At 37.6% G+C, this 24,529-nt stretch overlaps 1 protein-coding gene across 1 annotated transcript; it reads left to right on the forward strand.

Moving 5' to 3' along the window:
* Positions 1 to 1,620: 1,620 nt before the first annotated feature.
* On the forward strand, positions 1,621 to 23,374 carry CLIC2 (chloride intracellular channel 2). Its single transcript, XM_033119808.1, has 6 exons — positions 1,621 to 1,827; positions 9,269 to 9,378; positions 9,504 to 9,629; positions 20,803 to 20,909; positions 21,609 to 21,790; positions 22,535 to 23,374. Exons 1-6 carry the CDS (start codon positions 1,771 to 1,773, stop codon positions 22,688 to 22,690), a joined length of 738 nt encoding a protein of 245 aa, XP_032975699.1. The 5' UTR covers positions 1,621 to 1,770; the 3' UTR covers positions 22,691 to 23,374.
* Positions 23,375 to 24,529: the final 1,155 nt, after the last annotated feature.

Here is a 24,529-nt window from a genome sequence, read left to right on the forward strand (position 1 = left end):
TTCATCTCTCAGACAGTTTATTAGGGGTCATTCAGAGCTCATTGGGCTGTTGTATGTTGTTGTGTGTTGTTGCTGTGGTGATAGTAGGAGTGGTGGTTTTTCCATGAGGGCTGAGGGGCAAGCAACGATTTGGGTCTTTTAAAATAAGAAGTAAAAAGTCAATAAAATAGAACGTTGCTGGCTTGAACTTTGGAGTAGCAGTGGAGGCGGCAAACAGAAGTTGGATAGGTTTAAAAACTATTCAGGATGCAGAAGTGACAAGAGTTTGCGCCGATTAGTACAGGGAATGGGGAAGTGAGGATGCGTGGGACCCAGCGGGCTTAGAGTTGAATTCCTGTTGTCCTCCCAAACTTACTGTCCCCCGTGCTGCTGATCCCAGTGAGTGGATCAGCATCCTGGCACAGAGTGAGCTTCATTGATTGACTTTGGAGGGAAAGAATGAATGAACAGAGGAAAAACATGACCAAAGCATTTCCAGGTCCTGCCAAACAGCCAGTCTAAAGTCACACTCAGGGCTGGCTCAGCAGGTGTCTCCCAGAATTTCCCTCTCACTTTCTGCCATGTGGGAAATCATCAGGCCCCACGTCCTGAAGAACGCCCATCTTCATGTCAGCCACTCCTTGCCTAGAACCTGCAGGTGTGGCACAGGCGGGGTTTTGCCAAGGGCCTCTTACCCTGTACATTCTGTACATGAGGTCAGGGCAGGTACATGTACAGCCCATCTGAGCACGGGGGACAGCTGGTGTTGTAGAAAGAGGGTCACAGGTACCCAACTAGTGGACCTGTGTGCACTTTGGCTCCAATGAGAAAGACTTCCCACGAAAGAGGTTTGTTCATCTGGGCCCCCCTCCCGCTTCCTGGCAGCAGAAAACACAGCTAAGCTGCCAGAAAGACTGCAGTCACCGGGTGATCAGCTTGGATATTTCACTGCTGTTCCCAGGGTTGACAAGCAGAGAAACACAACTGCCTGTGGTTCCTAACGCAGATGCCAAAATAGGGAAGTGATCCGTGCCAGTCCACACTTCCCAGAAATACTAAAGAATGAGGTGGGGCACCCAAAGATGGCCCCAATCTCCACCAACCAAGCAAACATTCCCTGGTTAAGAGAAGTGAAATTTGCAGCACTGAAGGGAAATCTCGCTGTATAAGCAACAGAATTGGGGGAGGAGACATTTGATGAAGACTCTTTCTAAACCCCCTTTTACTCAGTATCATTAGATAAACATCCTTTTCAATGATAAAACCCAAGTCATTTCTGGCCCTTTTCCTGGAAGAGCTTTTTGTTGCTGTCAGGTTACAGGAACAGCAGTAAGAGGCCATATTCTGGGCATGAAGCCCAGGACTCAAAGGGAGGCTCTAGAGAACATCTGGTGTGCTTGATATATAGGAGCCAGAACTGCATGTGTGTGTTTGTGTGCGTGTGTGTTTCTCCTGTGCTGACTCATGGCATTGAAACCTCTGTGGGAACACCCCCACCCTTCTAGCCAGCCAGTCTACACACACCCCTTTGGCTCCTCCTTGATTGAAATGATAGGTCAAAAGGAAGAAGGAAAACAAATTCAAGAGTTGCTCTCAAGCATCTAGAATTCTCTGCATCTAATCTCCTGGGAAGAAAAATTGACCACAGCCCTAACTCAGTTCACTACAAACTGGACGGTCCTCTGAAAGCACCAACTTTGAGTCTTTGGATGAAACTGGAAGAAACAAGTCCATAAGGACTGTGGACTGTGCCAGAGGCGGGGGCTGACAACTGGCAGTGAAAACAGAAAGATGGCAGGCCCAAGGCCCAGCATTCAAGCAGACCCTGAGATTGAGCTTTTCGTGAAGGTAAGTTTTCTAGCTACAATAACAGGATACAGAATGTATTATTTCTTGACACTGGACCTTAGCTTCTAAAATAAGTCAACATTTGGGCTAGAAATAGGAAATAATTTTGTAATTATATTGCTATTCTGAGTCATTGAAGGATGTCTGGGTGTTTCGTTACTCTCAGATAACAATAGGAAAACATCTCGTCTGGAAAAGGCAAGGACATATGGTGGAAAGAACACCGAATGGTTGGTAGTCAGAGTAACTCAATTGTATTCTTAGTGGCTTCTAGGCAAATCCCTCTCTCCCTCTGGACCTTTGTTTCTCCATCTATACAATGAAGGAGGCCGAAAAAATGATCCTTAATGCTTCCCAGCTCTCCCAATCTGTGTTATTTTGAGGGAAGTTTGGGAAGGCTTGAATGGGAGGAGGAAATGGCCACTAATAGCGTGGGAGCCCCATTACCACACATAGCCCAGATAGGGCTTTCTAAAATTCTCCCCAATGGGCAATCATCAGAGCAGGGTCGTGTGAACAGTATGGGAGAAAAAGCCAGGATTCTGTGTGTCTCTTATATGAATAGGAGGCATTTTAGAATGGTGTGCTTCCTCTTTATGATCTACCCTGGTGTTTTGTTTTGTTTTGTTTTAACTTTTGAAAAAAGCCCTGTGGAAAACCCCTAAAGCAGGAGAAAGGAACATGTGTTTCTAAATGAGCTCATCAAGAAAAATAAATAATTGTGTATGGGTTATTCCAAGCAGGAATTACATCGTTTCCTAAATCCTTGCTTATATTAAGTATTTTGTCTCTATATGTTCATTGACTATTGATTGGAAGTATCCGGGATGATAACAATAATAATAACAAACTATTATATCATTCCTAGTCCTTTTTAAAACAACTTACATATATTTTCTTGTTTAGTCCTAACAACTTAGGTGACGTAGTATTAGTAGTAGCATCAGTAGTAGTAGTAGTTGTCGTATTGTGGTAGTAATATACATCATTGCAGTGATACCGTCCTCATCATTTCTAGATACGTAAGCTAAGGCAATAAAGTTTAAGGAACTTGCCTCTCAAACTATATAGCTTCTTGATGACATACAAAAATATAAAATTAGGTATGCTTAGCAAATGTTAGCTTAAACATCAGTTAGCCAAAGTAATATTTTCACAATCATTTTCAAATATTTAACAACTGGTCACATATATACACCAAGGACATAATCAACCTGCATTTTCAAAATTATAGGACAGCGATCCTTGAATTCCTGCATAGCAAAGTAATCTTAGTGTTTGCTGGACTTCGGGGCATGAGAGCTACTTGTCCTATCTCTGGATTCTAGCAAAAATGTGCAGCTCAGACATGACATAAATACACCCTAATTTTGTAACTGGCCATTTATATCTACCAATTACAAACCAGAGGTAATGTCTCTTCATAGGGTAGCTAAAGTGTTTCTTTTGCCTAAACTGTTCATTCAATCTAACCACACTCCTCCAACCAGTGCTTGCCATCGATCTGTGTGTTTATCTTTATAGACTCTCCATATCTGGGTTGTAATCTAGACAGAAGTTAGAAAATCATACGTTGGATGAGCAAATGTTGAATTAAATAATAACTTTCTGGTTAAAATAACTTATCAATTATTGAGTATTTACCGTATGGCAGGCATTGTGCTAAGTGGTTTATTATTAACCATATTTTATGGATACAAAAACTAAAACAAAGAGGAGCTAAGTAACTTTGTCCAAGGTCACACAGCTAGTGAATGACGGGGTTAGGATTCCAATCCTTTAAAAGAGCTGTGTCTAATCTTATTCAATTGTTTTCAATTTGGCAAGCTTTTTAGTAAAATTTTCCAGAATCTCATCACTTGGAATATTTTAGATGCAAGCTTATCCAATTACATCAATACAAATTAAACATTTTCTGGAATAATCTTGAGTACCACCTGGTCTAGGTTTTTGTTTTGCTTTGCTTTGAGATGTTCCACAGATCTCCAGAAGTTTAATAGAAGATAGTGGGAAGGGGGCACAAGAATTGAGAGGGATGATAAATGTTGATGAGTAATTTTTAAAAGCACTGCTCTTTACCAATGGTATCCCCTTTATAGATAATGTGGCATCTTTCTAAAGATTAAATGAGTCTGTGATTTTCCCAGCTACCTCTGGCTGTGGCTTAAAAACCCTACCACAATTTCTTCTCCATACCACCGATGTGATTCCTATAAGGGATAAAGCACTCTCCTCTCACCTTTAAGAATTTATAGCACATCACCTATGTGTTCCATATAGTCACTCAAAACATTGCCTTTCAGTTCTGAATGATTTGGGCAAGATTTATATCCAGGAACTAAGAACAAAGGATTTCTAACATACATTTTATTTTATCTAAGTGCACAGTTTATCTTATTGATGTGTTGTTCATTGTTAAACTCTACCAAACACTAAAATTAAGTTTTAGTAGATTTGTACATAAACTTATAGCATCAAATATTTGGGCCAAAATTTTGAATATAATATTTTGTCAAAAACATTTTATCTACGTGGGAAAGAATAAAGAAATGACACTTCTTGAATGTGCAGACAATTTTCAAACTCTTAGAACTATCATAAAGACTACCATAAAGACTGATTTAAAAAAAAAAAAAACCCAACAAAGCCATTAGGTGGGAGAAAGCAGTGTTTAAGAGTATGGGTTCTGGAGTAGACAGTACATATGCCTTCAGCTCTTGTCTAGCTGAGTGTACTTGAGCAAGTCGGCTTCTTTGAGCCTCAATTTCCTCATCTGTAAAACAAGAGTCATCACAGAATCTACCTAGCAGGATTGTCTTCATTGCGAGGAATAAATGAAACAAAGGTGTAAAACACAATAGTTGTTAAAAGCTAACACTCAATGAATCTCAGATACTGTGGCTATGCCTATTTTTCATGTTTAGAAACTTAAATCACAAACACAAAGAGAAATAAGTTGTTTGGGTGAATGACTGCATCCTGTCTTTGACAGCTAAAGACACTTAAAAGGCAGGTAATTTATCAATTAGGCTAGGAAATTTGCATCCTAAATTTTTATGTGATGGCACTTTAAATCAGTATATTATAAACAGAAAAAAAAAACTAGTTTTCCTGTAAAACTTTAGTGCATTTCCCCCACACCTCACTGTTTTGCCTTCCTTTTGCCAAAGGCGATCCACCCTTCCTGCTGTATCTATTATCAGAGTCCATTTTTCTTCCTGCCTCCCACCCCAATCATGTTTCCACTCACTAACCCCAGTTCTGATTGCATCCTTAGTCTGACTTCTGTTACAAAAGAAATGCAGCTGCCAAGGTTGGTTGCCTCTTCCAATCCCTGTTCACTCCCTGACACCACAAAAGAACAACAATAAACATTATTTCCTCTGTCACACCCACTGCCAGAGAAAGGAAAATGTACCTAAAAATTAGAATTATGCCCATGGCTTCTGGGACCTTAATATTACTACAAATGACAGATCAGAGCAGCTATTAGAGGAAGTACCTTTATTTCCTTCCACAGAAGGAGGCAAAAGAGATTCAAGAGATGAGAGATGCTGATGGCTTGGGCTTGGAAAGCTAGCACCTAACAGAGTCGGATGGATAGTTAGCATCAAACAAACATTCAAAAAATGAATGGTGTAATAGCCATGGCAAATGAGAAAATTGAACTTATTTGGAAATATTTATAAGTAAAACTGACAAGAAATAGTAGTTGGAGTCAATATTGGAAGTGAAGCAAAAGGATTATTCCCAAGTTTCTAGTTTGGTCAGCTGGGTGGATGGTGTCTTGTCTGCTCTGGCTGCCATAACAAAATTCCACAGACTGAGTGGCTTAAACAACAGACATTTATCTCTCATCGTTCTAGAGGCTGCAAGTCCAAGATTACGGTGCCAGCATGGTTGGTTACTGGTGAGAAATCTCTTCCTGGGTTATAGATGGCTGCCTTCTCACTGCATTTTTGAATGGGAGGTGCAGGGTGGGGGCAGGGAGAGCACTTTGGTCTCTTCTTATTAGGGCATAATCTATCATGAGAACACCATCTTCATGACTTATCCAAACGTCATTACTTCCCAAAGGCCTTACCTCCAAATACCATAACATTGGATGTTAGGGTTTCAACATATGAATTTCGGAGGGAACAGAATTCAGTCCATACCAAAATGGCAGTGACATTCACAGGATTAGGAGGCCTAAAGAAAAGGTAAGTCAGTGTGCAGGATAAAGAAAAGGGAAGGCATTTAGTTTGGGACATATTTAGATTGAGGTATCTAAAACCTGGATCTCCCCTGAGGACACTATATCAGCTATAACCCTCTCAAGATATGGCTGCCTTTTCACCCTCCTCTCAATGAGCCTGGAGGTTGGGTAGGTGTCCTTCAGGTATCCTTGCTCCTCATCCCCATTTCCAGACCATTCTAATGCCTCCATCCAGAGAAACACCTAAGTTGAGTCTCACTAAAGCATACTAAGGCACCAACTACCCCTTCTTGTCATAGTAGTCTTCCAAACCCCAGGTCACTCTCCCTTATTTATTGAGGATTTTAACTCCTGGGTCATTCTTACTCTCGTCAACATTATTCCTATCATAATTCTTGGTGATTTTAATATCTACACAGATGACCTTTGCAAAACTCTGACTTCTCAGATCTTTGACTTCCTCTTCTCCAGTGATCTTGTCCTTCACCGTCTCTCAGGCACCCCCTTCCGTGTTCATGCCCTGCCCTTCACCACTGCAGTGTCTGCAACACCTTAAAAATATCATTTACTTGAAGGACTTATTTTTTTTATTCTGCTTTTTGAACTTTTCTATTTCAATACATTTTATTGTAGCATAATTTACATAAAATAAGATGCACCCATTATAAATGCATCCAATGACTTTTGACAAATATATACACACATGCAACCACCACCCCAATCAAACTATACCAGGGGCACCAAAAAAAATGTATACAAGTGGACGCTTTCGTCAATGTTGCTCAAGCAGCAGTTTGCCGTAATCAGAAGTGCCTGGACGCTGATGGGAACCACTTTAGCACCTCTTGTCAATGCAGAAGTCACATGTGACTTGTATTCATCTTTTGTTATCGGTATATTCTGAGTATTACAATTTTAATACAGTTCTCCTTTCTTAAAATCTGTATACATTTTTTGGCGCCCTCTATAGAATATTCCCATCACCTTGTAAAGTTCCCTTGTGTCTCTGCAGTCAGTCAGTGCAGTCTTCCCCACCTTACCCCTCTGCTCCCTTGCTAGGCAATCACTGATCTGGTTTCTGTCAGGATAGACTGCTTTGTATTTTCTATAGATTGAATCATGCAGTATGTACTTATTTTTTGGTCTGGCTTCTTTCACTCAGCATAGTTATTTTGAGATTTGCCCATACTGTGCGCATCAACAGTTCATTCCTTTCTATTGCTGAAGTATTCCCTTGTCTGGATGTACCGTATGTGTTTATCCATTCATCAAATGAGGGACATCTGGGTTGCTTCCAGGTTTAAGTTATTGTGCATAAAGTTGCTATAAACACTCATGTATAAGTCTTCCCATGGCCATATGCTTTCATTTCTCTTGGGTAAATACCTAGGATTAAAACTGCTGGATCATATGGTAGATAACATTTTTAACTTAGACAAACTCTTTATTAAGCAGTTGCACTATTTTACACTCCCAAAACAAGAGTCTATCAGTTGTTCCAAATTTCTGCCAATACTGGGTATGGTCAGTCTTTTTTAATTCCAGCTACTTTAATGTGTGTGTACTAGTAATTCATTGTGGTTTTAATTTGCATTTTCCTGATGACTAAGGATGTTGAGCATCTTTTCATGTCCGGGTTTACCATCTTTATATCTTTTGTAAGTGTTTAAATCTCTTGCTTATTTTTAAGTTGGGTAGTTTGTTATTGAGTTGTAAGAGTTATTTATTCATATATTGTTATATTTTGGATATAAGACATTTTTCCTTTTCTTAACAGTTCTTTGGAAAAGCAGAAGATTTTAGCTTTGATGTAGCCCAGTTCATTGAATTTTTTTCTTGTCTCTCCCTCACTCTCTGGATCCCAGCCACGTTGACTTTCGTTCAGTTCCTTATACATGCCACACTCCCACATGCTGCAAGACCTTTGGGTATGCAGTTTCCTCTGTATAGAATGCCCTCTTCGTGCCCATTCGCCTAGTTAACTCTTACTTGTCCTCTGAACTCTGTTCACATGCTATGTCCTTAGGAAAGCCCTCCCTGACAGACCCCATAGAAACTGCATTTCTCTGTTATACACTCTCATAACATGCATGTCCTTTCTTCAAAGAATTTATCTCGGTTTAAAAGTGAGATTTAATTTTAGGGACAATTTATTCATTTTAATACTGGTTTTTCACATATATAATGTGTGGTTTATGATAAATCTATAATTATTTGTTCAATGAATATTGATTGGGAGAGTGAATGAATGAATGAAGAATAGAGTCCACAGATAAACTCAAGTATGTATAAAATTTCAAAGCCAAAAAGTGTGTTGTTTTCGATCAGTGGGAGAAAGATAGGTTTTTAAATGAATGGTGTTAAGGCAACTATTTGTAAAACATATTAAAAATATTAAAACTGGAGTCCCAATATACTTCTTATGCCAAAATCAATTCCAAATAGATGAAACAAATGCAAAAATTAAACCATAAAGGTACTAGAAGAAAACAACTTTATAGAAAAATAATAATTTTTTTGTAATCTTGATATATATAATGGCTGTGTAAGGAGATCAGAAAAACCAGACTGCACTGAGGAAAAGAATAATAAGATTTTATGTAAAATTTAAGTTCCACATGAGACATGTTTTTAAAATTATATGTAACATGTATCAAAAAGAGGTAATTTCTTTAGTATACGAATAATTTTTCCACACCAAAAAAGAAAAAGTCGTCACCTTAGTAGAAATATGTAAAATTGTCATGAACAAACACTTCGTAAAATAAGGAAATCAAACGGCCAATGTACATAGGGAAAATACCTTTCAGGAAAGAAATTTGGCAGGATTTATCAAAGTGGAAAATGCACATAGTTTTTACTTAGCCTACTCATTTTAAAGATTAACTTTAAAGATATAATCTCAGAAGTGGAACAAGTTATATGCCAAAAAATATTTGTTGCTGAAGTAAAGTAGCAAAATTTTTGGAATATCTGAAATGTCCAATAGGAAATGGTTATATAAATTCTGATAATATATAATTTATTATTATTATTATTATTATTATTATTATTTAGTCATCACACTTGTAATTTTACATACGAGATTATTTGATTCACTATCTCTCTCTGCCCACAGATGGTAGAATCCATGAGACTGAGGACTTTTAACTTTGTCTCCAGCAACTAGCTCATTTCCCAGTAGGCACTCAATAAAAACTTGTTGAGCAAATGAATGAATGAGACCTTTCTTTATCTTAATAGGCTGGAAGTGATGGGGAGAGTATTGGAAACTGTCCTTTCTGCCAACGCCTTTTCATGATCCTCTGGCTTAAAGGAGTTAAATTCAATGTAACTACTGTTGACATGACCAGGTAAGAGAAACCAGGACAGGTTTCATTCTAAGGATTGAAATTGGTAGATACCAATACAATGTTGGTGTTTATATAATGTGTACCTTATCTAGAGGACTAACTCTGCTTATTTTCAATGATCTTAGGAAGCCCGAAGAGCTGAAGGACTTGGCCCCAGGTACCAATCCTCCCTTCCTCTTGTATAACAAGGAATTGAAAACTGACTTCATTAAAATTGAGGAGTTTCTAGAGCAGACCCTGGCTCCTCCAAGGTACAGCATTTTACAAGATGTTATTATTCTTGAGATCATCTATTTCATTGGCCTATTTATTGCAGATTGAGGATTCTTATTTTTAGACATCTAATTATTTTTTAACGTCAGACCTCTGTTTTGTTATCTTTCTGGAAAAGTTTGCAAAGATCCCCTTGATAATTCCATATGATTAGAAAACTTTACTACCGTGTTTCCCCCAAAATAAGACCGGGTCTTACATTAATTTTTGCTCCAAAAGATGCATTAGGGCTTATGTTCAGGGGATGTCGTCCTGAAAAATCATGCTAGGGCTTATTTTCCGGTTAGGTCTTATTTTCAGGGAAACGCAATACAAAATTCTTTAATATATGTAAAACTATTAAAACTTCATGAGACGCAGGTAGTATATTAGGAAAGGGTAAAGGACAGCCTTGGAAACCTGGAAAAGGAGGTAAATTAGGGCCACATTTCATTTCAGCTACATTATATGATCCATAATGAAGTTTGGGGGCATCTATACTGATAAAAATCAGACCTGTTTTATTGTAGAGCCCTCAGAAGTTCTTCAATTTTGAAATAGCCTTTAATTATTCAATCTGATCTCTTAGCTCTGTAGGTTGGAAAAATATTATGTCTATTATGCATGAACTTCCCCCTTCAATTTCAAATACAAAAAGACAATAGATATAACATTTCAAATTATTTTTTAAATGTACAGCATACCTAAAATAAGGAAGTAAATTCTCTTTGGTCTATAAATAGAGAAGTAACCCATGGTGGGCAGGAGTGGGGGCATGGGGTAATAACCCTGGAGAGCCCATGAGACTGATCATGACTAGGTCTTCACATCACTGATGGCATGAGGGCAGGGTATGCCCAACACCAGGGCTAGAGTCCAACAAACAGGTCTCACATACTTTAGTCAGAGGCCAGAATTGCCCTGCCTGTCTACACTTGTCTATACACACACACACACACACACACACACACACCCAGGATAGTGTCTGGAAACAAGAAGCCTACTGTATTCATTTTTTTTTATTGCTGTGCAACAAATTACCACAAACTCATTGTCTTAAAATTACACTCATATATTATCTCACAGCTTTCATTGGTAAGGAGTCTGGCTGTGAACTTAAAACTGTTCTCTGAAGTCTTAATCATAAAAATATGTCTATAAAAGATAAACAAAAGGTTCTATCAGTCCATAATTCTTTTTACCTAAGAAACTAGGGATACTATTTTACATTCTCCTCTGTGTGACGATCCTAGGTCTCTTTCATCCATTATTAATGGCTTCTTAGATTTTTAAGCACCTACTCCAAGTTTGTCATATAAGTATTGAGTCTTATTTTGTTATTTTCCCCTCCTGCATCCTCCTCTACTACTTCCTCCCCTCACATTATCTGCTCCCTAACATTTTCTTGCTCCCAAAGGTAACTAGTGAAAAAAAAAAAAACCTATTGCGTATCTTTCCATGCCTTTTTCTAGGTTCATATAAGCATAATAATAATAAACATAATTTACTTTATCAATATTGCACCTTGCTTATCTCACTTCAAAGAACATTGTAACATCCTTCAACTGTACTGGTGTAGATATAACTCATTTTAATATCTGCATAATTGTCCAAATCACAGATGTGCAACAAGTTGCTATACTATTCCTCTACTAATGGACATTCCCTTTCCTTCCAGTTTTTTACCATTATAAACAGCGCTATAAATAACATCCTTGTTCATATGTCCTTGTGTACTGGTGTTTTCATTCCTATGGAATAGATTCCCAGAAGCAAAATTCAAATGGTACATACCTTCAAAAGTTTTTACTCCTTTATTCATCAGTATATGAGAGTATACTTTTCCCACATATCTATAACACTATGTGTTATCACTTTTCTTTTTCCTTTTTTTTTTTAAGATTTTATTGGGGAAGGGGAACAGGACTTTATTGGGGAACAGTGTGTCCTTCCAGGCCTTTTTTCCAAGTCAAGTTGTTGTCCTTTCAATCTTAGTTGTGGAGTGTGCCGTTCAGCTTCATTTCAGTCTTAGTTGTGAAGGGCGCAGCTCAGCTCCAGGTCCAGTTGCCGTTGCTAGTTGCAGGGGCACAGCCCACCATCCCTTGCGGGAGTCGAATCAGACAACCTTGTGGTTGAGAGGACGCGCTCCAACCAACTGAGCCATCCGGGAGCTCAGTGGCAGCTCGGCTCAAGGTGCCATGTTCAATCTTAGTTGCAGGGGGCGGAGCCCACCATCCCTTGCGAGACTCAGGAGTTGAACCGGCAACCTTGTGGTTGAGAGCCCACTGGCCCATGTGGGAATCGAACCGGCAGCCTTCGGAGTTAGGAGCATGGAGCTCTAACCACCTGAGCCACCGGGCCGGCCTCTGTGTTATCACTTTTTTAAAAATTTGTATCAATCTGATGCATATAGTGATAACTCATTGATACTTTAATTTGCCATTTCCCCAAATAATAGGTGAGTTTGAGCATTTTTACACAAGTTTGTTAATCATCTGGCTTTGTTCTGTGAATATTCTTATCAAATCATTCCGATTTTCTATTGGCTTATGTATCAGTTAAATATTACATTCAACTCTGATAACTAGAGTCCCATAAAGTTGTGGCTTAAATCAATGTGGGTTTTATTTTTCTTACATAATAAGAAACCAAGAATGAGGCATTGTAGGGCTGGAATGACAGCTCCATAATTTCACTGGGGACCCAGGCTCTTTATAATCTTCCTTCTCTGCCATCCTTCAGGTGAGGCTTCTAGTCTCAAAGTTAACTCATGGAGACAATATGTCCACTGGAATTCCAGGCAACAGATCTAACTCCCACACAGGAAGGAGGAGGACAAAAGACACAAGATGCAAGCCAGCTTTAAGGAGCTTTCATAAAAGTCACACTCAATAATTTTCATTTACATCTCATTATCCAGAAGTAATTCACATGGTCATACACAACTACAAAGAGGAGCTAGGAAACATCGTTTTTATCTAGGTATATTGACGCCTCTAACAAACACAAGGTTCAGTTGAAAGGGCGGGGAGGGAAAGCAAGGGAACGGAAGGGAAGGGAAGGAAAAGGAAGGAAGGAAGGAAGGAAGGAAGAAAGGAAGGAAGGAAGGAAGGAAGGAAGGAAGGAAGGAAGGAAGGAAGGAAGGAAGGAAGGAAGGAAGGAAGGAAGGAAGGAAGGAAGGAGGAAGGAAGGAAGGAAGGAAGGAAGGAAGGAAGGAAGGAAGGAAGGGAAAAAAAGAAAGAAAGAAAGAAAGAAAGAGAGAGAGAGAGAAGAAAGAATGAAAGAATGAAAAAAAAAAAAAGAAAGAAAGAACGAAAGAAAGAACGAAAGAAAGAGAGAGAGAGAGAGAGAGAGAGAGAGAGAAAGAAAGAAAGAAAAGAAAGAAAGAAAGAAAGAGAGACAGAGAGAGAGAGAGAGAAAAGGAAAGAGAAAAGAGAGGTCATGATATGGACCTTATTCTCAAATAACTGGTGTGTGGTTTGACCTGGTGGATTGACTCAAGGGTTTGCTTTTTTGCACCTACTTTGGAGCTTTCCCAGGGCTGAGGCAGCTTCCCTGGCAGCATTCATGGACAGTATTAAAGGAAAATGTATTAGCCACTGCCAAATAGGGCAAAGAATAACACTTGAGAAAAGCACTAGACAAACTGAAAAGCCTGGGGAAAATGAGGCTAGGATACTTGGGAGATACTTAGAAGAATAAGGGCTTTAAAAAGCTTTCATGTATTCTAGGGAATCTAGAAGTCTATGCACATGCCCAGGTCTATACCTATGCTAGAAAAGACCTGAGAAGATACTAAGCTCTCATTTCTGGCTGAACTTCAGGCATCATGAAAGCAGAAAGTGAAAGCTAAGGCAGAGTTGCAAATGCCCAGCTCAGCATTGAAGGAGTGCCCCAACACAGAGCCAGCCTGCAAAGACTAGGAGAGTTTTGGAGAGGGAGTTGTTTGTTTCGGTTCCAGGAGTTTAAGGAAATCTCTGTCAAATCAGTAACTGACCAAAGATAATGGGACAAAGAGTTTAGTAGCCATATACAACAAAAAACACAGTCTTTATGAAATTACTTCAGAAAATTCACTAAGCAAATAAACAACAATGCCCACAACAAGGAGCAACAACAAAACATGGGGAAGGCAAGAATCTGATTTCCAGAGTTTCTACGTTATAATATTCAAGTGTCCAGTTTTCAAGAAAAAAATATATGGGGCATGTCAAGAAACAAGAAAGTATGGCCCATTCACAGATGAAAAAAATAAATTAATAGAATAGACATTCTGGAGTTGAATAGTGTAATAACTAAAATGAACAATTCACTAAAGGATTTTAACAGCAGATTAGAACAGATGGAAGGAAGAATCAGCAAACCTGAACATAAGTCAATTGAGATTATCCAGTCTGGGGAAAAGGAAGAAAATGAATAGAACCTAACAGACTGTGGAATACCATCAAATGTACCAAGATACACATAATGGGACTCTGAGAAAGAGAGAAGACAAAAAGAGAGGCAGAAATAATATTTGAAGAAATAATGGCTGAAAGCTTCCCAAATTTAGTGAAAGACATAAATCCACACATTCAAGAAGGTCAATGAACTCCAAGTGGAATAAACTCAAAGAAATACATTATAATCAAATTATCTAAAGCAAAAGCCAAAGATAGAATCTTTTTTTAAAGTAATTTTCTAAACACTTCATCTGTCTTTGTGTATCTTTTATTCTATTTTATTTCAGTTTTTTAAACTTTTATTTATTTTAAGTGTGTTTTTCCAGGACCCATCAGCTCCAAGTCAAGTAGTTGTTTCAATCTAGTTGTGGAAGGCGCAGCTCACAGTGGCCCATGTTGGGATCGAACTGGCAATCCTGTTGTTAAGAGCACCACGCTCTACCCAACTGAGCTAACTGGCCGCCCCCAAAGATAGAATCTTGAAAGCAGCAAAAGCAAAATGACTCATCGTACAGAAAGAATCTTCAGTAAGAGTAACAGATGCTTTTTCACCAGAAACCATTGAGGCCATAAGGCAGAGAGATGACATATTTATTAAAGTGCTGAAAGAAAAAAATCAACCAAGAATTCCATATTTGGCAGACCTGTCCTCCAAACATGACAGAGAAGTTAAGACATTCCACATGAACAAAAACTGAGGGATTTTGTTGCTAGTAGAACTGCTCTACAAGAAATGCTATAGGGAGTCATTCAGGCAGAAATGAGAGGCCACTAGACAATAACTTTAAGTCATATTAAGAAATAAAGAACACCAGTAAAGGGCTAAAGAAAAGCACATGATTGTCTCAATTGATGTAGAGGGAAAAAAGCATTTGACAAAATCTAACACCATTTTATAATACTCAACAAAATAGGAATAGAAAGGAGCTTCCTCAACCTGACAAAAAGCATCTACGAAAAACCCACAGATAACATCATACGTAATGGTGAAAGATTAAAAACTTTCCCCTAAGATCAGAAACAAGACAAGGAGCTGTTTTTGCCACTTCTATCCGACATTATACTGGAAATTGTAGGCAGCACAATTATGCAAGAAAAAAAATAAAATGCATCCAAATTAGAACGGAGGATGTAAAACTATCTCTATTTGCAGATGACATAATTGCTTAGGTAGAAAATCCTTTAAAACCCACTGAATTACTATTAGAACTAATAAACAAATTCAGTGCAGTGGCAAGATACAGATCGACATACGAAAATCAATTGTATGTCTATACACTATCAATGTGTAATCCAAAAAGTAAAGTAAGAAAACAATTCCATTTTAATAACATCAAAAATAATAAACAGGAACAATAAACAAAAATAATAAATAGGAACGAATTTAGGAAAAGAAAAACTTGTACACTGAAAATTGCAAACCATTGTTAAAATAATTTAAAGAAGACCCAAATAAATGAAAAGACATTCACATTAGTTTCTTAGGGCTGCCACAAGTAAGTGGCTTAGAACAACAGAAATCTCTCTCACACTTCTGGAGGCTACAAGTCTGAAGTCAAGGCATCAGCAGGGCCCTGCTCCCTCTGAAACCTGTAAGAGAAGAGTCCTTCCTTGCCTTTTCCTAGATTCTGGTGGGTTTCCAGCAATCACCGGTGTTCTTTGGCTTATAGATGCAAAACTCAAATCTTGCATCTGCACATGACATTCTCCTTGTGTCTCTGTCTCTTCACAAGATGTTCTTTTTTAAGGACACCAGTAATATTGGATTAATGGGCCTACCTTACTCCAGTATGGCCTCATCTTAACTAATTACATCTGTAACGATCTTATTTCACAATAAGGTCACATTATAAACTACTGGGAGTTTGTGACTTTAACAATTTTTTTTTGGGGGGAGACATAATTCAGCCCATGCAAATATCCCATGTTCATGGATTAGAGGGCAATATTATTAAGATAGAAATACTCCCCCAAAGAGATATACTGATTAATATAACCCCAACCAAAAATCCCAATTTTTTTTTGTAGAAATGAAAAAGCCAATCCTCAAATTCATATGGAATTTCAAGAGGCTACAAATAGCCAAATAGTCTTGGTAAAGACAAACAAAGTTGGAGGACTCACACTACCTGATTTCAAAACTTACTACAAAGCTACAGTAATCAAAGTAGTACAGTGTTTGCAGAAAAATAGACTTATAGATCAATGCAATCGAATTGAGAATCCAGAAAATAAACCCAAATATCTGTGGTCAACTGATTTTCAATAAGAGTGCCAAAACCATTCAATGAGGAAAGAACAATCTCTCCCAACAAAAGGTGCTGGGACAACTAGATATTCACACGCTAAAGAATACAGTGAGACCTTTACTTCACTCCCTATACGAAAACTAACTCAAAGTGTATCAAAGACCTAGATATTTGGGCTAAAACAATAAAACTCTTAGAAGAAAACCTAGGGGTAAATCCTTAGAACCTTGTATTTGGCAATGGATTCTTAGATACAACACCAAAAGCACAAGTAACAAAAGAAAAAAAAATAGATAAATTAGACTTCATCAAATTAAAAACTTTTGTGCATCAAATAATACTATAAAAATGAAAAAAAAAAACACAGAATGGGAGAGAATATTTACAAATTGTTTACTTTATAAGGGTCTAATATACAGAATATATAAAAACTCTTACAATTTAACAACCAAAATACAAACAACCTAAATCTGGGTAGTGAACACACAATGCAATACATAGATGATGTATTAGAGAATTGTACACTTGAAACCTATGTAATTTTACTAACCAATGTCACCCCAATAACTTTAATAAAGATGATGATGATGATGGTGATGATGGTGATGATGGGCAAAGGACTTCAGTAAACACTTCTCCAGAGAATATACACAAATGGCTAATAAGTACATGTAAAGATGCTTAATGTCCTTAATTATTAGGGAAATGCAAATCAAAACCACGATGCAATACCACTTTATACCCACTAATAAGGCTATCATTAAGAAGTAGAAAATAAGAAGTGCTGACAAGGATGTAGAAAAATTGGAAATCTCATACAATGCTGGTGGGAGTGCAGCCACTGTGGAAAAGATTTTGAAAGTTCCTCAAAAAGTTCAACATAGAGTTAGCATATGATCCAGGAATCCTATTCCTATGCATATACTGAAAAGAACTGAAAACAGGTATTCAAACAAAAACACATACAAAAATGTTCATAGCAGCACTGTTCGTGCTAGTCAAAGGTGAAAACAACAAAAATGTCCATCAACTGATTATTGGATAAACAAAATGGGGTCCATCCATACAATGCAATATCGTTTGGCCATAAAAAGGAATGAAGTACTTATACATACTAGAATAAGGATGAACCTCAAATCACGCTGAGTGAAAGAAGCCAAACACAAAAGGCCACATATTCTATGATTCCATTTATATGAAATGTCCAGAATAGACAAATCCATAGAGACAGAAGATTAGTGGTGCTAGGGGCTGGGAGGAGGAGTGAAGTACCACTTAATGGGAACAGTTTCCTTTTTGTATGATGATGAAGTCCTGGGACTAGATAGGGGTGAGGGTTGCACAATATTGTGGTGGCACTAAAATCCACTGAACTGTACACTTTAAAATAGTTTCAATGGTGAGCTCTATGTTATATCAGTTTTACCTCAATTAAGAAAAAACAGACTTTTAATTGAAATTGCATTGAATTTATATTACTATTTGAAGACATTTCATTTTTGTGATGTGAATTTTTCCCATCAGAGATCATGGTTTGTGTATTGGTTTGATACCATCTTATGTTCTTTTTTTTAATTGAGATATAATTGTCATATAACATTGTGTGAGTTTACAGTGTACAACATGTTGATCTGATACAGTTATATGTTGCAATATGATTATCACCATAGAGTTAGCTGACACCTCTATCACATCACATAGTTATCACTGCCTTTTTGGGTGAGAACAGTTAAGATCTAGTCTCTTAGCAACTTTGAAGTAGATAATACAGTATTGTTGACTGTAATCACTCTGCTGTGGATTAGGTTTCCAGGACTTATTTCCACTGGTTGCAAGTTTTTACCCTTAAACAACATCTCCCCAATTCCCCCACCCCCAACCTCTGGTAACCACCATTCTACTCTCTGTTTTTACAAGTTTGGCTTTTCTAGATTCCACATATAAGTGAGATCGTACAATATTTGTCTTTCTCTGACTTATCTCACTAAGCATAATGCCCTCAAGGTCCATCCATGTTGGTGCAAATGGCAAAACACTAACTCAAAAAGATATATGCACCCCTGTGTTCACTGCAGTATTATTTACAACAGCCAAGATAATGGAAGTAACTTAGGTGTCCGTTGATAGATGATTCCATAAAGAAGATGTGGTATTCATATACAATAGAATATTACACAGCAACAAAAAATAATGAAATCTTACTATTTGTGACAACATGGATGGATCATCTTTTTTTAATATTTGCTCTTTTTATTGAGGTAACATTGGCTAATACCATTATATAAGTTTCAGATGTACAACGTTGTAATTTAATGTCTGTATACATTATAGCATGTTCACCACCAAAAGTCTAGTTTCCATCTGTTACCATATGTTTGACCCCCCCATACCCATTTTTCCCTCCCCCACCTTCTTTCTCCTCTGGTAACCACCAATCTGTTATCTGTATTTACAAGTTTGTTTTTGTTTTGCTTGGTTCCTTCATTTCTTTTTTTTTTTTTGGGGGGGGGGAGCGTTTATATTCCACATGAGTAAAATCATACGACGTTTGTCCTTTTCCTTCTGACATTTCATTTAGCATAATACCCTAAAGGTCCATCATGTTGTTGCAAATGGCAATATTTCATTTTTTTTATGGCTGAGTAGCATTCCATTGTATATATGTACATTTTCTTTATGCAATTATTCATCGAAGGACACTTAGGTTGTTTCCATGTCTTGGCTATTATAATGAATAGTGCTGCAATGAACATAGGGGTACACATATTTTTACAAATAAATGTTCTCAAAATTTTGGGATTGCTGGGTGATATGGTAGTTGTACTTTTAATTTTTTGAGGAACCTCCATATTGTTTTCCATAGCGGCTGCTATGGATAGTGGATGACGGTTCCTTTTACTCCACAGCCTCTCCAACACTTGTTATTTCTTGTCTTGTTGATGATAGTCTTTCTAACTGGTGTGAAGTGGTATCTCGTTGTGGTTTTGATTTGCCCTTCCCTAAAATATTTTACCATTTAATATGATGCTTTCTGAATGTTTTTGATGAATACCTTTTATCAAGTTAACAAAAGTAATGAATTAATTTAATCATTTGACAAATATTTACTGAAAACTTACTAAGCATCGTATATTATTCAAGGCACTTGGGATACATTAGTGAATAAAATGGGCAAAAACTTTCTAGCCTAGTAGACCTTAAATTCTAGTTAGGGAAGACAGTAAATAGGCAAGATAGAAAGCAAAAATATCAACTGTTTTAGATTATTATAAATACTAACAAAAAATAAGGCAAGGAAGGGAAGTTGTGGGTGTTAGGGACAGGGAGAGGTTTTAATGTTAGATAGGGTTGCCAGAGAAAGGCCTCACATAAGAGGAGCTATCGGAATAAAAAACCTGAAAGAAGAGAGGAAGCAGGTCATGTGTATATACGAAGGAAGGCACTCCATTTAAGGGCAGACCAAGTGAAAAGGCCCTGGGGTGGGAGTTTGTCAGGCCTATTTGAAGAACAGCCGAGAGGCCAGTGTCGAGTGAAGTGTATGAGGAAGAGAGTAGGAGGAGATGAGAACAGAAGCACAGAGAGATAAGGTGGGTCAGATCACATCCATCTTCGTAGACCTCTGTGAGGACTTGGGCTCTGAGTCTGCATGAGGTGGGGGACATTGCACAGTAGGGGAGAGACGTGCTATGACTTACGTTTTCACATGATTGCTGTGGCAGCAGGTGGAGAATAGGCTGGTAGTATGCGAGACAAGCACAGGAGTGGGAAGGATAGTTACAGTGCAGGTGGTGACAAGTGCGCAGATTCCGGGTGCACTGTGAAAGATAAACTGGCTGGGGTTGTTCATGAATGGAAGGTGGGGATGGAGAGAAAGAGAGGAATCAAGTAAGGTGCCTGGCCTGACCACTTCTAGTTGCTAGTGAGGTTTTTAATGGTTAGAAATTGATTTTCACTGAATATTTTTTGTGCATCTATTCATGATCATATGGTTTTGCTTATTTAATTTGTTAATGTGGTGAATTACATTCTTACATTATTTTATTTTACTATGCTAAATGAACTTTGTATTACTAAGAAGAGGACACCTTGGCTACCTTTTTCCATCCTCTTTATTCCTTCACTTGTTTTGTAAGTTATAGTATTTAACCATATTTTTTCCTAATACTTAACTTTGAAAATGTATTACCACCATATCTTATGTCAAATAGACTTTTAGGAGCAAGTATAGGGAGCTAACTACCATTTGAAACATTGTTTCTACAGGTAAATGAGCTTTGAATACACCTGGTTTCCCAGTGAACTTAAGAAACCAAACGATTCTGAAGTTGGGAAAAATACCTATTTCCAATCAGAGATTTCTCAGGACCTTCAGTTTCCAGCACAATTTTCTAAAACTTTCCTTCTGAGTAGAATGCAAGCTAGGACACCTGGTCGCCGTCGTCTTATGTGTGAATGATAGTGCAGTGATGTTTCTTTTTAAGGTACCCTCACTTGAGTCCCAGGAACAAGGAGTCCTTTGATGTGGGCTGTAACCTCTTTGCCAAGTTTTCTGCCTACATAAAGAATACACAAAAGGAGGCAAACAAGAGTAAGATACCTTTCTTTAAATCTCTCTGTTTTTCCCATTCACTTGCTCATTCACACATTCTCACTCAGCTAAAATAGGATTTTCCTGAGTGTATAGTATATGTTGGAGAATACTCTTCCTCTTGTTCTCTGCTCTGTCCTCTGAAATTCCCTTGCATGAAATTTCAGGAGTTTTAGATTCCAAGAGTCCATACAGAAATTTCCAGTTTAGCTCCATGAGAGCACTGGCACGCCGGCTGTAAATGCACTGCAGGACTGGATTTCTTAGCTGCCTCCTCCCAGCTTTCCCAGTCTTCTACCCCTTTAAGGTTTGTTAAACCACAGCAGCTGCCATCCCTCACAAACATTCTTGAGGATTACTCTCCTCTGAGTCATGAAAGCTATCAGTCTCTGATTCCACTTTCCGACTCTTCTATTTTGGGTGATAACATATATAACATTTTGTTTTTCTCTTTGACGCTCTTCCCAATGCACCTCCTCAAGAAAAGTCCAAATATATTTTCACACACCACTGGATTAAACATCTGATTTTGTCTTATCAGTGGGTAGTTGAGCATTCTAGTTAACTATTTTGATTTTTAAGAGCAAGTGTAAACAATGTGTATGGATAGAGATGTCTAAATGTGTAAAAAGCATGTTGAGAATGCATTTAGTCATGAGGACAATACATTTATAAGTAACCCTGACTTCATTGCCTCAGATTTCGAAAAAGCTCTGCTCAGAGAATTTAAGCGTCTGGATGACTACTTAAACACCCCACTTCTGGATGAAATTGATCCAGACAGTGCTGAGGAACTCACAGTTTCCAGAAGATTGTTCTTGGATGGGGATCAGCTGACACTGGCTGACTGCAGCTTGTTACCCAAGCTGAACATTATTAAAGTAAGTCTATAGGGTTGGCTGGAGGGTTGGGGAGGTTTGGGAGTTGCCAGCGTGAAGCACCGTGACCATTCAGTGTGAGGTTGTTCTGTGATGGCCTTTATGCATCCTTTCTCTCCTCAGAGGAAAAATCCATGATCTCCTCTGGGACACATACAAACTTCTTGTTTCCTTCTTCCTATATTAGGTGTTTTGCACTGTCTTGTCGATAAAACAAGAATAATATTATCCATTTCACAGAATTTTTGAGAAAATTAAATAAATTAGGACATGTAAAATGCTTAGAACAGCATTTGGATCATAACAGGTGATAAATAATGTGAGCTATTAATATTATTGTGATAATGTAATCATTAACAAATTTGTATTGAACAAAACTATTTTATCTCAGCTCCTATGCTAGACACAGAGAATACATAAAGAAATATGGCACAGTTGGGACCCTAAACAAACTCTTAGTCCAGTAGGGAGATACGTGCTCTTTTTCTGTGCTTCCTTCTTCTAAATATTCATAATTAAATGCAGCATAAATATAAACATGGTTGAAAGCATATAGCTTTGTCTACATTGGTACACAAAATATTAGAGTAGGAAATCCAAGATTCTTTAAGTTTATTTTGAAGTACTTCTTGTGTAGATAACATGTCCACAATGATCTTGACTTTTGAGATATGTTTCTGCACTCAGCATGTTGCGATGCCTTTTACTACCAACTTCTTTTTGCTCTTTTTTTTTTCAAAACCCTAGGTTGCTGCCAAGAAATATCGTAACTTTGACATTCCAGCAGAATTCTCAGGAGTCTGGCGCTATCTCCACAACGCCTATGCCCGTGAAGAATTTATCCATACATGTCCTGAAGACAAAGAAATTGAAAATACCTATGCAAGTGTGGCTAAACAGTAGTTAGGACAGCTCTTCCAATAGAAAAGTTCTCTTTTGACTTGTTATCATATTAGAAAAGTTTTTGGAAATAAGAATATGGAAAATACTGTTTTCTCTGTCCAACTCTCGTATGGGGGAAAAATGCTGTATTTTCTGTATCTAGTTAGTCCAAACTATCTGGCCAGTGTGTATTTTAAAGGTCTTTGTATTCTTGCTTCATTTTCTGTATTCCTATGGCATAACCACTGCAGTCATAACCACTGCGATCTTAAATGACATGGAAAGCATCAAGATCTTTTGCTATTTTATTGAATTCCTAGAATGCATCATGTATGTGTAAGCTCAACAGATGGCTGAAGTTACAAATGATGTAAGTAGAGTCACAATCTCAAAATGTTGCTTAGAAACAATTCCATCTAAATCATTAAAACAATTTTACACTTTTGTTACTTTAATATATGCATTGGTTTATTTCTAATATGAATAATGAAATCAGAGAGTGAGCATATCAGAGGCAAATCCTACAAGGATGATTTTTTTAAAAATCAGCACTAGGAAGAGATCAAGACCAGCTGGTGTTAGAGTGGCATTCAGCACCTGGAAATATGGCTGCCTCACAGAGACGAGAATATGACCTGTCTGACTAGATTATACTGTTGTTAAATGAACAAGCATTCATTAGATAAAACATAATAATAATACTTTTTCAAAGCTCAGAAGCAAACATATGGCAAAGTTGCAAAGTGAATCTGATTTTTTATTCAATGGAAATAAAAAGGGAACTAAGATAATCACAAAGTTTCTACAGAATTTAAAACGTTTCATTACTATATGTATTCAAATTTACATGTTAAAATACAGTCAAATCGCTCAAATCTGAAAACAAATGCTGAACTCAACTCTTGGTCCTTCAAAGGAGAAACAAAGTTCAAAAAAGGAAGACACAGTCTTATTTTAGTTTTTTGGGGAAGGGTGGAGCTTAGATAAATTTTAAATGAAGCACAGTTTTTATAGGTTCAAAGCAAAGTATGACAATAAGTGAAAGATTCAGAGTCCTGAGCACAGGAAAGGCTCCTGTTCTTGGAAACCACAGAGTTAAGATAAATGCATAATGTAGGCTCCCCTCTTTTCTGAGAAATTGTACCTGGTGGGGTTGTGGCTTCTCTGAATAGCTCAAATCCTTCTATTTTCACTGATACAACTTCAAAGAGCAACGTTTTTTAAAGATCTATGATTTTAAAGAACATAGCTTCTTGGTACCATGCCCTGACACTCATTAATAGAAGCAAGCAGTTTTCACAGATTACACCACACTTAAAGTGTGTTCCTGTCACCACAAAGCTCCAGCACATATCAAGCTGGGCAGTTATGACAAGTGTTATTCAACTCTATAGGTACTGATACAGCTCAGAATTATCCTCTTAGACAAAAGGATTATTATCTTCTTAGATACATCAATACAATTCAATTCAGTAACTCTTGAGTACTTACTATGTTATTAGTATTTAGTTATTTAATACTCACAACAACCCTATGAAATGTGTAAAAACACAATTCTGCCTCATGCCAAAGGAATGGTCCTTGTTCTCACAAAACACACAGCTCAACAATAGAGACAGGCACTGAGACATGCAATCACAATACATACGTGTTATGAAAAGAGTAAGCACAAGGTTACATAACAGAAGTACATCTTTATGTGTATCCCCAGCCTGACCTCAAACAAGTTCCATTTGACCATATAGTCTTTGCATAGTACAATCTCTGTGAAAATTCTGAGATTATTTTTTTTTATGAGCAGGTAAATATAGGCCTTACATACACACATTCTTTTCCAACTGGAGCAGACACATTACTCCA

Source organism: Rhinolophus ferrumequinum, chromosome X (assembly GCF_004115265.2).
Source record: "Rhinolophus ferrumequinum isolate MPI-CBG mRhiFer1 chromosome X, mRhiFer1_v1.p, whole genome shotgun sequence".
NCBI classification, from domain to species: domain Eukaryota; kingdom Metazoa; phylum Chordata; class Mammalia; order Chiroptera; family Rhinolophidae; genus Rhinolophus; species Rhinolophus ferrumequinum.